Below are 18,168 nucleotides of genomic sequence, written 5' to 3' on the forward strand. Positions count from 1 at the left end.
GAATAAGCTTTGACCGAGTGAAAATAGCCGAGCCCCTTCCACTGGATGATTTATTATCTCCAATTATAACTGAGCCGTTTACAGATTCGCTGTGTCATCTCTCAGAGACCCGTCTGGACCCTTTTGTCCAGGAAATGAAATCAAGCCTTCAGGCCTCCAAACACCCGGGCTATCAGTGTTGACAAAGAAACCACACATGGCGTATTACTCTTCAAAGCAATGGTAGCGATTTGTTGAGACCACAAAACATATCAAATGTTCCTTCTTGTGTGTTTTCAGATGGACCTGAAGCTGCTTCTTCTATCCACGTTGTTAGGAGTCCTTTGTTACAGCAATGCTCAGAAAGGTAAGATTAACTCGATTGGTTTACATACTGTGCTGCTGTAACATCATTATTCTGTCACATGATGTCAGCTCACATACTGAACCTACTGTTCATAATGATGACTATTTCCCTTCAGAGAGAGGGGCTGCCTATTTGATCTTAATGATGTCATTGACCAGAGATCCACCTCTGCATCATGGAGCGTAGAGGATAATGGAAAAGACAGAATATCCCATCCCTGTATCCAATTACCACTGAGCCACACAGTGTTCCAGATGAACTGATGTGTAAACACGGAGGGCTTAACAGGCTGCTTACTTTGCAGGGACTGAGCTTTACCCCTGCCCCCTCTGACTCTGCCTCCACTTCTCTTCTCCTCTCTCTTTGTTCATCCAGAGGGGAACGAGTGCATCAATGCCAACGCCAAATACTGCGGGGAGTGCATCCAGGCTGGAGCCAAATGTGGCTGGTGTAGAGACCCGGTATGTGAATCTCAGCTATAATCACTGCTGAAAGATGTAGTTTGATGCCATTCGTCTTACAGCGATAGTAAGCCTGTCGCTTTGCATTGTTCCTGCAGCTTATGATGACATTTTTCAAAGAAATTAATTGATTGTTAAGCCTACGAACTTTCAGGCTAAATTAGGAAATACAATCCCAAACAAATTCCCAGAGCCCAACTTGATGCCTTTAAATTCCCACAATGAATGCTTCGGTTTGACAGGTCTTATCTTAAGCCCTTTTCACACATGCACTCTTGACAATTTCCAGAAAATGTCAAGCTAGTCTCCCACTAAAATTTTCCAGAGTTGCCCATATATGCATATCCCTCACAGCGGGAGATATTCCCTGTTGGAGGGGGGGGTCTCATGAGGCAGGACAAAGTATGTAAAAAGTATGCTGCGGTCCCTGCAGCTGGGGAACAATTTCAGCGTCCTCCCTCAGAAGCTCCCAAATCTCTTCATCCCTCCAATCTTTGGTATTCATCTTTGCTGTTGTCGTCTTGTAAATAACCCTTCTTCTTCAACCTTGTGTTTTTAATCATTTTGTTCTGTTCTTCGGGTTTCGTATCGGTCGCATGATATAAACGTCAGCACACCGCCCACTGGCTCGTGGCAATTGCTCCTGACTGTTACCGGCTATGTTCGACTTCTTGCGGATGTTTCACTCGGGGGCTGTCAAGAAAAAGTCTGCATTAAGTCGGGGTGAAAAGTCAATTACATTGTTGTTTGCAGTGCATGTGTGAAAGGGGCTTTAGTGAACAACATTCCTTTAATGTCAGAAGCTTATGGAAAGGTAAGAATTTTTAAAGATAATAGTTAAATCTTCAAGCGTTATCAGGGACACAGAGTTATTGCTTGTGAAAAACAATATCCCATTCGATATTCAACAGTTACTTCAGGCTGTGGCCGATGGTATACATGGCCAATTATATGTGCCTAAATCTTCATGTAGATTTTGGAACATGGCTGGAAAGGTAGCCTGTCTCCTTGTTCAAGGAGAAATTTGCCCATGGAAAAAACCACCATCAGTCAAAGCTCTGTAATCAATAGAAGCAATAATGTTTGAAATTAGTGCCATAGCTGTAGAGAAAGTTGTACAAACATTGTTCTACATTGCTACAACACTCAGCATGCATTGCGGCCCTCCCTCTGAAAGGAACGGCCCAGTGAGAGAGCAGGAGTAAAATACTACAGTTTTTCTGCATCCGGAATACCGATACGACGAGATAAATATATATATATAAAATCTTCAGGTCTGCGGTCTACATTTCGAACCTGACGTTTTTGAACGAGGCATGACATCGGAGGCGTTCGTCCTAGATTGAGGAAGTGTAGTTTAGCGAGCTCCCTGGCCTCTGCCAGATGACGCGTTTAACTAAGTCTGGCGGAGGTTTTCCAGGGCCCATTGGAGAAGCGGATAGCGTCCTCTAAAGGCACAGAGCAAAATTGCATTTGTCTTCCTACAATAATGGCATAAGCTCCATAATAGCATGATAGGACTGAGGTTGAAAATAGGCAAACTGGCCCTTTAAGACTACTGCTAAATTGTTATTAAGGTCATTATTTTTTGGGCTCTTTGTCTCACATTAGAAAGGACAGCTGAAGAGAGACGGGAAATGTGTGGAGGAGAGAGAGAGTGGGGAATGACATGCACCAAATAATCACAAGCCGGGGAGTGGACTAGAAACATCCCCTATTACCAAATGCCAAGTTGTCTCTCAGTTGAATTTACTGGAGTGGTGAACAACGTTTCCATGGTGTTAGGGATATTATGGGATCGTAATACTGGCACAGCTATATCCGCAAACAATGTAGGCTTTTACTTAAGACATATTTCAGCTTAGGCTTTGAAACAGAAAGCTTGAGAAAATAGCCCTGATGAAAGCTTTCCATTGCCACAAGAGACATCTCAGTCTTTAGTAGTTAATATTCTGATATTCACCTGTAAATCTGATGGACTGTCCCTTTAATTCTCCCCGTGCTGCTTCCTTTAGAAATTTCTGAAACAGGGTGAGACGGTGTCGACCCGCTGCGACGAGCTGCCGTCTCTGAAAAAAAGGGGCTGTGATGAAGATATGATCGAAAACCCAATCGGGTCACAGACAGTCCTCAAGAACAAAGCAGTGACGAACCGCAAAAAGGGCGCAGAGAAACTGAAGCCAGAGGACATCACTCAGATCCAGCCCCAGAAACTCAACCTCACCCTCAGATCTGGTGAGTTTTAATAAAACTGTTTCTGAAGATATGTATTCCTTTTCTCATATTTTATGAGACCTCTGATTTTTAATTATGGTAACTTGATGTAGGTGAGCCCCAGACTTTCGACTTGAAGTTTAAACGAGCAGAAGATTACCCCATCGACCTGTACTACTTGATGGACCTGTCCTACTCCATGAAGGACGATCTGGAGAACGTGAAGAACCTGGGAACCAGTCTGATGCTGGAGATGTCAAAGATCACCTCTGACTTCAGGATCGGTGAGGATGTTAGAATGTGATCACTTTTAAACTTGTTTGGGGCAGAGAAATAAAAAGCTTTCATTGTAGCATTTTTGTTTTTGTTCATCAAGGTCCATAAAACCTAAAAATAAAAGCAAAGAAAGGCCTTTAATACAAACCTTCAACTAAAAACATCCCAGCTTAGAAACAGCCGTGAGATTTTCGTTTTTATAATCTTGTTTCTCAGTTTTGTTCTCTTTGGCGTCCCAGATATCCAGACAGTGTTGCATGTGTGACGTCCACGGTTGGCTCCGGTTGTAACTCTTGATTTTCCTGGCTGACGGTCGCTTTCCTTTTCAGACTGTTTGCTTCATCTGAGCGTCGAGTTTGTTTCTTTTTCTTTGGATTTTCACTTCTTGTTGAAGTTGTATCTGTAGTCATCCATCTTTTCTTTGTTTGTTCAGCCATAGTAGATTACTGTTTACTCCCAACACTTGCAGAGAGCGGAGAAGCAGCCGCTTAGCTCCGCCTACCCTCTCTGGCAGACCAACCACTGCTGGCTGATGGAAAACGCGTCACTAACTGGGCGCTGCTTGTGGAAGTCGCACCAGACACCCAGTCTGTAATACTGATACCCAGACTTTATACTGATGACTTTATACTGATGGCCCACTGATGAAGGCTTTCATCAGTGGGCCATAGGCTCAATCACCATTGGGAATACAGTACTTCTGTTTTTTTAATCCCCAAAAGCCCCTAAATTAAATAAATAAACTTTTTTCCCTAAACTTCAGAGAATGATGTTCCCACCCCCAAAAAAGCAAGACAAGGAATAATAATTTATTAAGGGTCCAATTAGGTTTTTTTTTTACATTTTGAAGGCCCAGAGAGTCTCATCAACATCGTTCATAGTCAGATATTTATGTTGAATTCCTGTGTACATACAAGATGGAGTTGGGTCTACAGTTGTCTTGAATTTGTCTGAGGGGGTCTGCGGTATCAGACTTTGGAAAACCTTTGTATTTTCAGGTGTCCCTTTGTGTGTTTAAGTGCCACCCAAGTTTGAATGACCTTCTTCTGGCCTGCACAAACAAACTGAAGAAGCAAACACTTGACAGTTCATTGACCTCCTCTGAATTCATTTGGTGTCAACTTACGCTCAAACCAGAGCTCCCAGTCTCACGGCAAGCATAAAGCCACTGTCAGTCAAAGCTGGTGTTCTCTGTAATCGATAGAAGCGATAATATTTGAAATTGGCGCCATAAGTTTTACAAAAAGCGCCCGTCCTTCATTCCTACAACACCCAGCATGCATTGCGCCCCAGAGGAATGGCCCAGTGTGAGATGCTGGAGTGAAATATTACCGTTTCGCTGCAGGCGATAGCTCAGAGCGGTACAGAATCCGAAATGTGATGGGGCTCTACATTTCAAACCTGATGATTTTGAAGGAGACAGGACATCGGAGGTGGGCGTCCTAGATTGAGGAGGAGGTTTTCCAGGGCCCGTTGGAGAAGCGGATAGCGTCCTACAAAGGCACAGAGCGAAATTGCATTTTTTTTCTCCCATTATGGCTTAAGCTCCCCACAATAGCATGATAGGACTGAGCTTGAAAACCGGAAAACTGGCCCTTTGAGCCTAAAGTTAAGTTAATGAACTGTTGATATTTTTCTCAAGGTTTTGGCTCCTTTGTGGAAAAGACCGTCATGCCTTACATCAGCACCACCCCGGCCAAGCTGCTGAACCCATGCACGGGCGACCAGAACTGCACCAGCCCGTTCAGCTACAAGAACGTCCTGAAGCTGACCAGTGAAGGCAAGAAGTTCAACACCCTGGTGGGCCAGCAGCACATCTCTGGAAACCTGGACTCTCCTGAGGGGGGCTTTGATGCCATCATGCAAGTGGCAGTGTGTGGGGTAAGCAAAAAAAAAAAAACCTGTGGGAAATAATCCTGGTAATTTTCCCACCATTACGACGCTTGCTTGGAGGGATAAAGCGCCATTAAATGTGTTTATGTGGCTATGTGTGAAAGGGTATTTTACGAGTCCTCGCTCTTTACAAGGAGATTTTTGGATGCAGTGATAATAAAAAGTTAATGTGTCACATTCTTAGCAGCTCAGTTTCTCAGTTAGCTTTTATTGAGCGGACGTATCGCTGTAAGGAGACAATTATTACTCTGAGCTTAAGTGTGTCTTTCTCATTTCTCAGGAGCAAATTGGCTGGAGGAATGTGACTCGTCTGCTGGTGTTCTCCACCGATGCTGGCTTCCACTTTGCTGGTGATGGCAAACTCGGGGGCATCGTTCTGCCCAATGATGGAAAATGTCACTTGGAGAACGATATATATACCATGAGCCACTACTATGTAAGTTGATCCGTACTGTTTGGCCTGTTTTAAAAGATTTCCACATGTAGCAGAGACCCGGAAAAGTCACACAGACTTTGCATCTCATTTTACATCGTAAATTTGACTTCCTGTTTTAAAGGACTACCCCTCCATCGCTCACCTGGTCCAGAAGCTGAGCGACAACAACATTCAGACCATCTTCGCAGTCACAGAGGAGTTCCAGCCTGTTTACCAAGTGAGTGTCCCTCTTCTCTTTGTTATCTCTATCCAACACAATGTGACTTCACTTATATCCATTCACTGTGGAGCGTACTCTTCCTTATTCCTTCCGTGTGCATGCTGAAGATGCCCAGTGGTAAATATATCCACCTGGGCTGATGCATCTGCTGTGAGTTATGGTAGCATGCCCTGGAAACGCTGATTATTTTCATCTGCCGTGCTGTTGCTTTTGAGCTCGGTTCAACCCATCTGAGTTTGATAAAAGCTCTTTCATTGCGTACTCCACAGTAGCTTCAGGATGCTTTAACCCTGTTTTGCATAATCCTGTTTAAATCAATTTAAAGTGAACAATCATAGTGATATTAAGCCTTAAAAGATACACTTAGAAATTACATCACAGTATGCAAAAATACCATTGTAGGCAGGCAGTGGGGTTTTTCTATTGTGAAAGAAACCTTTGAAACAAAACCGAAACGAGCTGATGTGCAGTTCAAATTACTCCTGGTTTCTACATTTAAAATTGTTTTGGATAAATATGGAACATGGATAAACTGTTATCCATCCTGGACAACGCCCACCACGCTCTGCACAGCACATTCACCAGGCAGAGGAGCGTGCTCAGCGGCAGACTGCTGCTCCACAGACAGACTCAGGAACTCGTTTGTCCCCCTGGCCATAAGACTGTACAACTCGTCTCGGTGATGGCAGGGGGAAACAAACAACAAACACACCAAAAAGTAATTTACTCCAGGACGGTGTGACACTGTAACGCTCACTTGTTCTGTTTGATAAATCTTTATGCACATTTGCACCGCACTGTTTGCACTTACTCTGCTCATCATGTTTAAATCTGCTGTGTGTGACTGTTGTAGTGTATATTTGAATCTTTAATAGCCTTTATTTCTATTTTTATAACCTTGTTTTTCTCTTCAGGAGCTGAAAAATCTGATACCAAAGTCTGCAGTGGGCACTCTGTCTGCAAACTCCAGCAACGTAATCAACCTCATTATAGACGCTTACAATGTAAGTACACAGACAGTTAACTTTAAAGGCTCTTGTGTTTATCTGTTCTGTGCTATTTATTCTCTTGAACTACATTCAAGTGGAACAGGCAAAGCTTTTTCCAAACAGATACTCTCATTTGATAATTTGTGTATCGTGCGCTGTCTAAACAATGCTACCAGATGACATTCCAGTGCAGAAAATGACATTGTTATCTCTTGGTTTTTGGCAGTCTCTCTCGTCCGAGGTTATTCTGGAGAACAGCAAGCTTCCAGAGGGAGTGACCATAGCTTACACATCCCACTGTAAGAACGGAGTGGTCAGTGAGGGCGAAAATGGACGGAAGTGCTCCAACATCTCCATCGGGGATGAGGTGAGGACTGGGAAAATGTTTTTGTTGTAACATCAGCACCATTCAGGACACTAAGGGACAGAAAATGTCCAATCTTTTAAAAGGCTTATAAGCATTTATGTCAATGACAGTGGTTTCTCATAAAAACACAACTGGGAAAGTTAAATCATGGCTTGTTGTTACTGTTTTTCTTGCTATTCTAAAAACTGTAGGACAAAATGCCAAACCTGGAGCTGCAAAACTAAAATCCTCTAATGGGTGACGTCCTGGTGGCTATCGCCACTTCTTTTATAATGTATCTGTTAGCTTAGCAGGAACCACATTGACATAAATGTCCTAAACTTAAAGTAATATTCTCAAAGATTTTCTTTTCAATAAGTTAAGTCTCTATTGCCGAATGAGGTAACACAATGGTGATTGAGCCTATGGCCCACTGATGAAAGCCTTTCCATTCGGAGAATTATGGACTGGGTGTCAGGTGTGATCACAAACAGCGCCCAGTTAGTGATGTCTTTTCATCAGCCAGCAGTGGTTAGTCTGCCAGAGAGGGTAGGCGGAGCTAGCGCAACAAACACGTGTAAAGCAGATGCTTTTCAGGTCTCTGCAAGTGTTGCGAGTAAACAGTAATCTACTATGGCTGAACAAAATCCAAAGAACAAGACGAGGTCAAAACCTAGTATGTGGCTGACTGCATCAGATCAATGTGCGCTTTTGTGGTCAATGTGTTACATGGACTGTCCTTATGAGGCCGATGACAATGTGTTTGAAAGCAGGTGCGTGCTGCGGACATAGGTGAGGAAAGTAGACGAGCAGCGGAGGAGTAGCCCCGCCTACTCCCCGAACAAAGTATCCAGAGCCGTATAGGCTATGGCTCTGAAAGTACTGTCACTCAGTCAGTCAGTCAGTCAGTCAGTTACTCAGTCAGTCACAAACAGACCCGTGTGTAGGGTGGACCCCGGCGGTCAGCCAAAAAGAAACAAATTCGATACTCAGATGAAGGAAAACCGTCTAAAAAGGAAAGCGACCGTCAGCCAGGAAAATCAAGAGTTACAACCAGAGCCAACCGTGGACGTCACACATGCAACACTGTCTGGATATCTGGGAAGTGTGCTCCCGCAATTACCGTTTATCGCCATAGGTGCCGCCAAAGAGAGCGAAACTGAGCACTTTGAGATTACAATTTTAAATATGAAAAATGTCAGCATTTACAAATAAAGCAACTTGCTGGAAACAGGTAAAATAACATTTTTAGAGCTGAATAGATAAGTGACAAACATCCATTCATTAGCAATTTTAGTTTGTTAACCTTAACATGGAATTTCAGTGAGTTATGAACACTTTTATTCAAATTATTTCAATAAAATAAAATAAGATTATAAAATCTGACTAAAAAATAAGCAGCAATAATAAGACAGAACCTTCCCCCCTCCACACACACACACACACACACCTAAATATTTTGTAACATTAGCAGAAAAGCAAATTCAAAACTGCCGTATAGAAACAGTCTCACGCCTCAGTCAGTCTTAAATTAGCTGCTGAAAATCAAAATTCACACAACTGCACCAAACTTTTAGAAAAGCATTTTTCATAGACTTTGACAAACCTTTGCTCAATTAATTAAATAACAAACCCCAGTTTTAGTTTCTGGGCAAAACCACCAAGAACTTTTCCAAACTCTGCACGAATCAGGTTTCCAATCATCGTTTTTACAATTAACACATTGTATTGCACAAAAACTACTCCTTGTGTTAGCCTACCTGTAAGCTTTCAGTTACAATGACATCATTTGGAAACTTGTGTATTGGTTGACCTTTACAGGTGTTTTGGTTTGAGATTTTCACAGTTCAATGCTTCCTTCCTAGGTCATGTTTAGCATCAGTGTGACATCTAAGGGCTGTCCCAAAAAAGACGCGCCTGAGACCATTAAAATCAAGCCCCTGGGATTTACAGAGGAGGTGGAGATTACCCTCAACTTCATCTGCGAGTGTGAATGCCACAAGGACGGTATCAACAACAGTCAAAACTGCCACTTTGGTAACGGGACCTACGAATGTGGAGCCTGCAAGTAAGACTGTGATCACAATCTTCATAAACTATACATCTTACATAGAAAATATCCAAACACCTTAGAGTCTCATATTTAGTGTTAAGAAATGCTTCTGAATCTCACCTTTCCTTCTGTCTCAGGTGTAATGAAGGACGTGTGGGCAGACAGTGTGAGTGCAGCAGCAACGATGTGGCCACAGAGGACATGGACAGGACATGCCGTAAAGACAACGGCACTGACATCTGCAGCAACAACGGAGAATGTGTGTGCGGCACATGTGAGTGCAAGAAGAGAGAAAATCCTGAGGAGCGGTACAGCGGCCAGTACTGCGAGTGTGACAACTTCAACTGTGACCGCTCTGGAAACAAACTGTGTGGAGGTCAGTAGGACAGAGAATACTGACCATCTGGAAGTCTTTAGACAGAGAAAGGGTTCATTTAAGCTCTGTTCCTCTTTCTTTTTCTAAGGGCATGGACGCTGTGAGTGTCGAGTATGTGTCTGTGACAACATGTGGACCGGAAGCGCCTGTGATTGTTCTCTGGACAACTCCACATGTATAGCAAGCAACAAGCAGAGCTGTAACGGCAGGGGAATCTGTGAATGTGGCACCTGCAAGTGCACGGACCCCAAATTCCAGGGTCCCACCTGTGAGACTTGCCCTACCTGTCCAGGAGTCTGTACTGAACACAAGTAAGTCAGAAAAGAAGGTTACTCAGTGTACAAATGCTTTAAATTCTTCATTAATCACAACTTTTGATGTACTTACAAATATTTAAAGGGGAATTTTTTTGAAACATGGGCCCGATTTTTACATTTTTGGGAGTCTAAATGACTCATGAGAAAAGGGTTTGGAAATACCCCTGTGGATTCCTGCAGGAGGCAGACGTGAAAGGGGCAATAATGGGTGTAACATAATTCCTGGAAGCTGTTGCACTCGATCAAAGTATGTTCACTAAAGGAGCTTGTTGTTGCCACACACAGGCTTGCTTTTGTCATTATAGACGTTTTTTGTAAACCAACAGTCGTGACATCGCTCTCTTCTAAGCCACCAGACCAGACTTTTTTTTTTCTTTTTGCCGAACACATTACTTCTTGTCTTGCGCTGCCGTGATGTTTTTTGATGTGTGTGTATTCTGTACCAGGGGTTCTCAAACTTTTTGGGACCAGGGACCCCTTACGGGGGAGAACATTTTCCAAGGACCCCCTCATAATCGTAAAACCGATTAAGCAGTCTTACTACCATTTGCACTCTTAGATGCCATTGGAACTATTTGTATTATAAAACTTATCAACCTAAAGATTTCAAACCTGTTTCATAGGGATGAACAGAAAAACATTTCACTTTGAATCATGTTAATACCACTTATACTTTAAAACAGAGGCTCATTTCATACTAATTGCTTGGGGACTCAACTTGACAGCGTTTATACTTTTCAAGTAATTGATCTTAAAAGCTTTCAGAATATTCAGACAGCTGCAGGAACGGTTCGTTGCGACCTCAGTGAGTTGAGTGATTCATGACAGATTGACGTGATGTGTCACAATTATGTCAGTTTCTATTGGTCCACAGCTAACGTGGGCGGAAGTAGTGGACACTATATGATCGTTTCATTGGTGCTAATGGTCCTCATCTGTAGACATGCAGTTTTTAATGATACAGCACAATTTTATAATTTATCATAAATGTATTATAATTATTTCACGGACCCCCAGGCTGTGGTTCGCGGACCCCACTTTGAGAACCACTGCTCTATACACAAATGTTGGATCCAAATTAACCATTTAAAACACCCGAGTCACACAATAACACGAATTGCAAACCAACTAAGGAAGCTCTCAACTGTTCTGTGAAGTAAAATCGCTCCAGTGGAAATCCAGTGTTTAACCTAGTAAACATCTCCATGTGGTGTTCTTCATGTGCTACAAGACATATCAGGGACAACATCAGCAGTCATCTCCATGGCTGGGCCTGTCTGCTTTTAAACTGCAGTGTACCAAGGACAGGCTGAACAACACGTTTTCAGATTGGCAGGTTTGAGATGTCACAAACCTAAGGAGCCAATCCCGTTAATGGACGGGGTGACGCTATGCACATCATTATGTGTAACCTATAGTAGCTGTCAAAATTGGCCCAAAATGACGTTTGATTATTCTTTATAAAACAAAACATTGAACATATCGAATCGAATATATCTATTTTTGCGCAATATGTCCATAAGAGGACATACCGATACAACATGAGACAAACTTATTTGCAAAGATATATTTATTTAAACACAAACATGCCTTTTAAAAGATCAACATAGGCTCCCTACACCTCTGTGCAAAATAAACAAATAAAATAATTATGTCACGGTAGATCAGACATTCAGCGCGCTGTGCTGTGACCAGTATGTTTATTTAAACATGAACATGTCTTTTAAAAAGATCAATATACCTATACCTGTCTGTTATGCTGCAGGTGAGAATCTCTCTCTCTCTCCGGCGGGGCTGGGATTTGAATTCTCCACCCATTATTACCACACGCCACACAGTTGTTGAAGTAGCTCTTTCGGCTAGAGTAAAGTTAATTATTAACGTATCAGAGAACATAACAGAACACGCAAGAACACGCGACAGCTTGCGAGACAGCCGTGGTAGGGCAGAGTGTTTTTACATTTAATATTAATTTTAATTTCCGAATATCCGTTTTATATTACAAGTCCGTTATATATTCGATTTTAGAAGATTCGTTGACAGCCCTAACAACCTATGACAACCACTTCAGCAATGCGTGAGCCAGCTGTAACCATCATTGTAATTTTTTGCAAACTCACCACTGACTACTAACGTTAACGTTACTACTACTGATTACTTCATTTCAAGCTAGCTAAGTTTCAATAAGTTGCCACTAAACGATGGCAGAGACGCTGTTTGTTTTCGGGTGTAATTTTACGTAAGGAGAAATGTTGAACAGTGGGCGGGGCCTATGCAGATTCTGGATTTTTTTAATGAGGGAGAAGGAGGAGATGCCTTGGGAGGACTTTTACAAGGTCATATAACATATTTTGCAGAAAAAACACATCAGACACAATTTATTATTTCAAGCAGAGCATTTAATGTCTGAAAACATGACTGGAGCTGCTCTTTAAACCTTTGAATTACTGTGACCTGGATGACTGAGAACCTTCACAGACATTTGCCTGCAAGGATAACAATGCAGCCATAAGGAGGATGTTTTTCTGCTGCTGGTAGAATCAATCTGACGAAGCAATTCCAAACTTTAAATACCTGTTGGTCATTTAGACATCTAAAATATGGAAAAGAAGAACCCAAGTTTTAAAACATTGGAATTACCCATTAATAGATTACTCACCATGTGTACGAGTTGTTGTAATCATTCCTGCTCTACATTCTGGTTACAAGGTTATACCTTTGTTGAGCAACTAAACCATTTAAAATAGAGAAGGACCAAAAGTCCACATCCAGCTGAAGACTTATGCAGTCTGATTTCACCTCATCAAGTGGGTGTCTTCCAATTTAATGTAGTTCGGGAAACTTCTAACAGCTGATTTTTTTTGTAACTGAAATGCAGAACAAATCTTACAGCCCATTACTAACGACACCCTGCTCCCTTCAGAGAGTGCGTCCAGTGCCGGGCGTTTGGCACCGGAGAGAAGAAGGACATATGCGAGAGAGACTGCAGCGACTTCAACCTGATCAAAGTGAAGGACAGGGACAAGCTGCCCCAGCCCCACGACTCCTCTTACCCCGTCATGCACTGCAAGGAGAGGGACGCCAACGACTGCTGGTTCTACTACACCTACGCTGTCAACAACAACACGGAGAAGGAGGTCCATGTGGTCGACACACTGGGTAGGCAGAGAGCCTGGCTAACATGAGCCAGGGTGTGGAGGGTTTCCGTTTCACAGGAGGATAATTACAGGGGCTGTGGTGGCTGGGTGCAAAAATAGATCATTTGTTTATTCACATAGAGGCGTGTGATGGTATGTTTTCCCATGGACTTGTTATTAAGGCACCTAAACCCGCTGCTGCACTATCTTTCAGACTGCCCTGCCGGTCCTGACATCATCCCCATTGTAGCGGGCGTGGTCGCCGGGATCGTCCTGATTGGCTTAGCCCTGCTGCTCATCTGGAAGCTGCTGATGATCATCCAGGACAGAAGAGAGTTTGCCAAGTTCGAAAAGGAGAAGATGAGCGCCAAATGGGACACGGTGAGTTTTTGGAACATCAACTGGTTTGTGAAAGATGAGGGGGATAAATACTTTTGATTTTTGGCAGAGGGTTGGTTGAGAAATGTTAATGTGGAAAACAGGTGCTGTTTAGCTGTTTGGCTGCTCTGTAAAGCCAGGCGCTGTCAGAGAATTAGCTTGTGAAGAGTGTTTGTTGTTCTTAGCAGCAGATGTGATTTGCAGACTTATTGATATCATTACAAAGTGTCTGGCTCACATTCCCTGCAGACTCACATCTGCAGGCACAGATTAAATGTGTTGCTTTTGAGCAGCGCTCAAAATAAAAAGGAAATATGCCCAGCACTGTGTGGACTTTTTTGGGAATGTTATGCACTCTGAGCAGAGCTGGACTTTTTCCGGGGAGGGGCCACAGTTCCTCCCCTCCCTGCTTCCTGCCCTCTATAGCATCATCTGCCAACATCAATATGACAGAAGACTGGAGCTGAGCACAACTTGCTGTGCTGGGCTATGCCTCCACCTAGTGGTGGTACTGTGTCACACCCTCAGTGTGTTTGGGTTTGATGATGCAGATGTCCCTGATCAGCACTGCAGGCACTCCATATGTTCTTTCTTAAGGTCTTTCTCATTACGATGGGCAGGGCAATGATGGCTCCATGTCCCTTTCATTTTGAGAAATGAGAGACTTAAACTGTGACCTTTCTGACAGCATGACAGGGCAAAGCAACCACAGATGATTTCAAATATGCATCACGAGCTCCTTCCTGTGCTCGCTTATGATTGAAACCACACCATCCTTATCTGTTGCCTGAACCGTTTGAGAAAATTAAAGATGAGTAAATTAAAGTAAATTTACATCAAATGTCTCCTTATATCCAAGAAGAAGACAAGTCTCTATATGCACAGTTCTTCATGGGTCCAGGAGAGAGACCACATAATGGAAAACATTTAAGATATTATCAGCAGTGGTTATGTCTTTAAGTCTTAATTCAAAATAAAAGTTAAACAGGTTTATCTCTCACTTAAGTCCTAGATGAAAGTTTGCATAAAAGACGATTTTTATTCTTTTTCTTTATTATTTATTTTAAAAGGGACCGTGTACAATATTAAACATGATATCGGCCGATATGTCATTTTTCTGCTGATATTTTCCGGCGATAAAACAACGCTTTAATTCTGCCTAAATGCTCGATGATTCCCCAAAAAGGCTTGACGTAATGCTCGGACATTAACTCGGCACGAATGTGCGTGCGCTGCGTGAAGAAGGGTGCAAGACGTCTGCTTTATGGCAGTTTTTCAAAGTTTCCGAAACGGACAGCAAGGTTGCTATTTGCAATGGTTGCTCAGCATCGGTCGTGCGAGGAGGGGCCAGATCTCATCATACAAGCCTAAGTCTAAGTTGTATGAGGAGTTCAGTTTTATTTGAAAGAAAATGTTACATACAAATAAATATGGCAATTTGTACATAACCTAAGTTTAAGTACTTTTCTTATATTGCCCAGTGAATGTGTACATTTTAAACAGGACTGTATTATGTTATTTCTGCATCTGTCAGTGGGCCACTACAATAAGAGTAGGCATGATATCAATTACATTACATGGGAGACTTGATGTTCTCTGCAGTTAGGTGGGAAAAAAACATGTGCCTAATATATCTGTATCGAAATCGGCAATCGGCAAAAAAGCTTGGAAAATATCGGCATATTGGTTATCGGCAAAAAATCTAATATCGTGCATCCCTGATAATTATAAAGTATCACCACGTTACAAGACTTCAACACATAATAGAAAATGACACAGCAGTCAGTTCAAACACAAACACACACTCTCTCACACCCATACCCTTTCTCTCACACACACACACACACGCACACACACACACACACACACACACACACATATACCCCCAGAAAATATGTTGTTCAAGTTAAAAGCATGGAGTAGATCATAGTTGAGTAGATTTGAACAGATATGACTGAACACTTAATGTAGAATTTAATAAAAAATATTTCACTTTAAAGTATCAGCATTTTGAAAACTCCAACAATAAAGGCTGTAAAACGTATTTTACCTTACCTTCTGTTCTCTCGCGCTGTCTTCCTTTCATCCTTTTCATTTGTGTCCTTGTGATGTTTTTCTGTTGTTTTCCTGCTGAACTCTATTCTGCCTTCATCCTCTACCTGTAGCAAGAAAACCCCATATACAAGAGTCCTATCAATCAGTTCCAGAACCCAAACTATGGCCGTAAAGCTGCTGTCCTTTAAGTTTGTATTTCTTTTCCTCTCCACTTCACTTTCCTGCATGAGCTGTTTGTGTGTGACTTAATTTCACCCTGTTGCTTTATTTCACCTGTCCTTTAAACCTGTCAGGTAAGCGTAAAACAGACGAGTGCAGCCTCAAAGAGTTATATTGCCTTCATAGTTAGAAAAAATGAGTGCATGAGTGTGCTGTGGAAATCAACACAACTGAAATTTCAAGGAAAACTGCTCAGTATTTGAGAATATTAAGAGTCTTGAAGGCATAATCCTTGTCAGGTAAGTTTGATGTGTGTTTAAATATGATGATTTGGAACTTCCTGATATTTGGTACGTTGTCAGATAAGCATGGTTGTGTGATTTAAGCACAAGACAGGTGCAGTAAATGATGATACCTAAAGGTTAACGGAGTGTTTTGTGTGATTTTGTGTCAGAAAATCTAACAAAAACAACAAATGTTGCTTAATTCAGTGATAACAACATGATTGTAACTGTTTTTTTCTCTACAGGGTGAAAATCCCATCTACAAAAGTGCTGTCACAACTGTGGTCAATCCCAAATATGAAGGAAAATGATGGATTCATAGTTCAAAATGAACACTGCTATCAAGAATCATCGGACAATTGCAGTATTTACCCCGGGTTTGGGGTGTGAGGGGGAATGTAAGGTGGAATTTATGTCATTTCTTCTTGTCGCTTTACCGTTATAATGTATCCCGCGGCCACTGCATCTGTATTTTTACTAACACTTATGATTTATATGCATTTGTTGTATTTTTAAATGTACAGTATACAGTATGTGTATATACTTTGAAGTTGCATATTTGCAGAAATGATGATATGAAGGTGCTTTTTTTTTCCTGCCACAGGACTGGTATGGGCAGAAGATTTAGCTTTTTTAACAACATAATGCGGACAAAGTGGATATCCAGTATATGTAAAAGAACTCCTCAGCTTCTGTCTCCTTCTCAGGCTACATTCATACTGCAGCTAAAAGTGTCCCAATTATTCCCCCTATGTGACACAGATCAGATGTTTTCAAATCAGTGTGAACAGCAAAAAGTTGCATGATGTCACTTTTTTTTAATTCGGAACTGGGCTACTTGAATATGTGGTACTAAATCGGAATCCGGAACATGCGACTTGTATTTGATCATTCAAATCAGAATTGGTCCGTGTTGCCTCGGTAATACGCACATTTCCTGGCTTGATTCTAAAGAAGAAGAAAAAGACTTCCTTTTTCCGCTTGACCATGGAGGACAACAACACGCAGCAGTGGAGAGACGGCGAAATAGCAGATTTAATTGCTATTTGGGGAGATGCCTCTATCCAATCGAAACTAGAAGGCTCATACTGCAGCCGAAGTGTGTCCGAAAATATTTTGAGACATATTTGCCGCTCTTGTCCGTTTTGCCCGTCTCTGATGGAGATGTTGCTTACTTGCACAAAAGTTCAGCAACATCCAAAGTCCAAACGCTCGAGAGACATGCATGTTTTATGGAAGACGAATGTAAGCCAATGTGACGTGTTTTGTTATTGTTGTTTGCGCGCACGTCTTTTTAAAAGCACTTTCTGTTCACATTGATATCTAACCTGGGCCACATTCTAAACCAGATATTAACAATGACTCCAAAAAAATCTGATATGAGCCCTAAATCGGAATTGAGCATGAAGGCCTGCAGTATGAATGCAGCCTCAGACACTTCTGTGACTTCTCTCTGTGCACTGACTTCCCGTGTGTTTTTTGTTCCACACAGGACCTGAGTTTATATGTAAATGTCAGCCATAGCAGCACATTATGTCAATGTGTGTGTATATAAAGAAAACAACTGCAATAGGAAGTACTGAGTAATAGTTAGCATTCAACATAGATTGGACAGTTGCGTTGAATCTTTAATGCAGTGGTTGTAAATGTAGTTTTTAACTGCAGCTGAGAAACAGAAGATTTTATTGAACTCTTATCGAGTACTTTTCTGAAGGAATACATGAGATGAAGTTTAATATCAACTATCTTTTTTTGGAGTGTTGATATACTATCAAAAGGGACTGTATACCACTTGTTAAACTATTCAAATTGTAGCAGTGTAGAACAATGAAATGATTTGTATAGTTATGATTCAAGATGCAATTAACTAATAAGATATTGTTGTATTTGCTAACTGCAGTAACTTTACTACTCATTCTCAGGTCCTTTCCTGTGTTTGTCAAGTACGCCAAAAATATGCTTTCTGCTGTTCAATGGACCGGTGAGCCTATCTGTGTGGGCCTGTTACCGGTATATTAGTTGCCTTTCTTTCTGATTATAAGACTGAAACAAGAGTATTTGTTTAGACATCGTATGAATCACCTCTGAATGCTTTCACAGCCAAATGCCTCTGAAGTACCACACACAAGCCTTCACAGTATTGTTTTCAAAGTGCCTTTTATTTCAATACCATGTTCTCTCCCAATGCTGTTTATGAGTTATTTATTAAATAAAGTACAAAAACTGTC

The 18,168-nt window shown here is 41.8% G+C and overlaps 1 protein-coding gene across 2 annotated transcripts in view; it reads left to right on the forward strand.

The window, feature by feature from the left end:
• itgb1a (integrin, beta 1a) overlaps positions 1 to 18,168 on the forward strand; it is a 39,466-nt gene extending 21,298 nt beyond the window's left edge. Inside the window, exons 2-17 of one of the 2 annotated variants that reach the window (XM_069667017.1) lie at positions 280 to 346; positions 722 to 807; positions 2,823 to 3,042; positions 3,135 to 3,305; positions 4,940 to 5,178; positions 5,471 to 5,626; positions 5,748 to 5,843; positions 6,761 to 6,850; positions 7,062 to 7,202; positions 9,047 to 9,249; positions 9,372 to 9,610; positions 9,699 to 9,921; positions 12,851 to 13,086; positions 13,279 to 13,445; positions 15,608 to 15,685; positions 16,186 to 16,273. In XM_069667017.1, the coding sequence (XP_069523118.1) occupies positions 280 to 346; positions 722 to 807; positions 2,823 to 3,042; positions 3,135 to 3,305; positions 4,940 to 5,178; positions 5,471 to 5,626; positions 5,748 to 5,843; positions 6,761 to 6,850; positions 7,062 to 7,202; positions 9,047 to 9,249; positions 9,372 to 9,610; positions 9,699 to 9,921; positions 12,851 to 13,086; positions 13,279 to 13,445; positions 15,608 to 15,685 (2,412 nt within the window). In that variant the 3' untranslated portion in view covers positions 16,186 to 16,273. Of the gene's footprint in view, positions 1 to 279; positions 347 to 721; positions 808 to 2,822; positions 3,043 to 3,134; positions 3,306 to 4,939; positions 5,179 to 5,470; positions 5,627 to 5,747; positions 5,844 to 6,760; positions 6,851 to 7,061; positions 7,203 to 9,046; positions 9,250 to 9,371; positions 9,611 to 9,698; positions 9,922 to 12,850; positions 13,087 to 13,278; positions 13,446 to 15,607; positions 15,686 to 16,185 lie in introns of both variants that reach the window. The other variant, XM_069667018.1, reaches the window with a different exon arrangement.

The sequence above is a fragment of the Semicossyphus pulcher genome, unplaced genomic scaffold, assembly GCF_022749685.1.
Source record: "Semicossyphus pulcher isolate SPU_LCO1_2020_fin unplaced genomic scaffold, fSemPul1.0.p SCAF_18, whole genome shotgun sequence".
Lineage (NCBI taxonomy): Eukaryota > Metazoa > Chordata > Actinopteri > Labriformes > Labridae > Semicossyphus > Semicossyphus pulcher.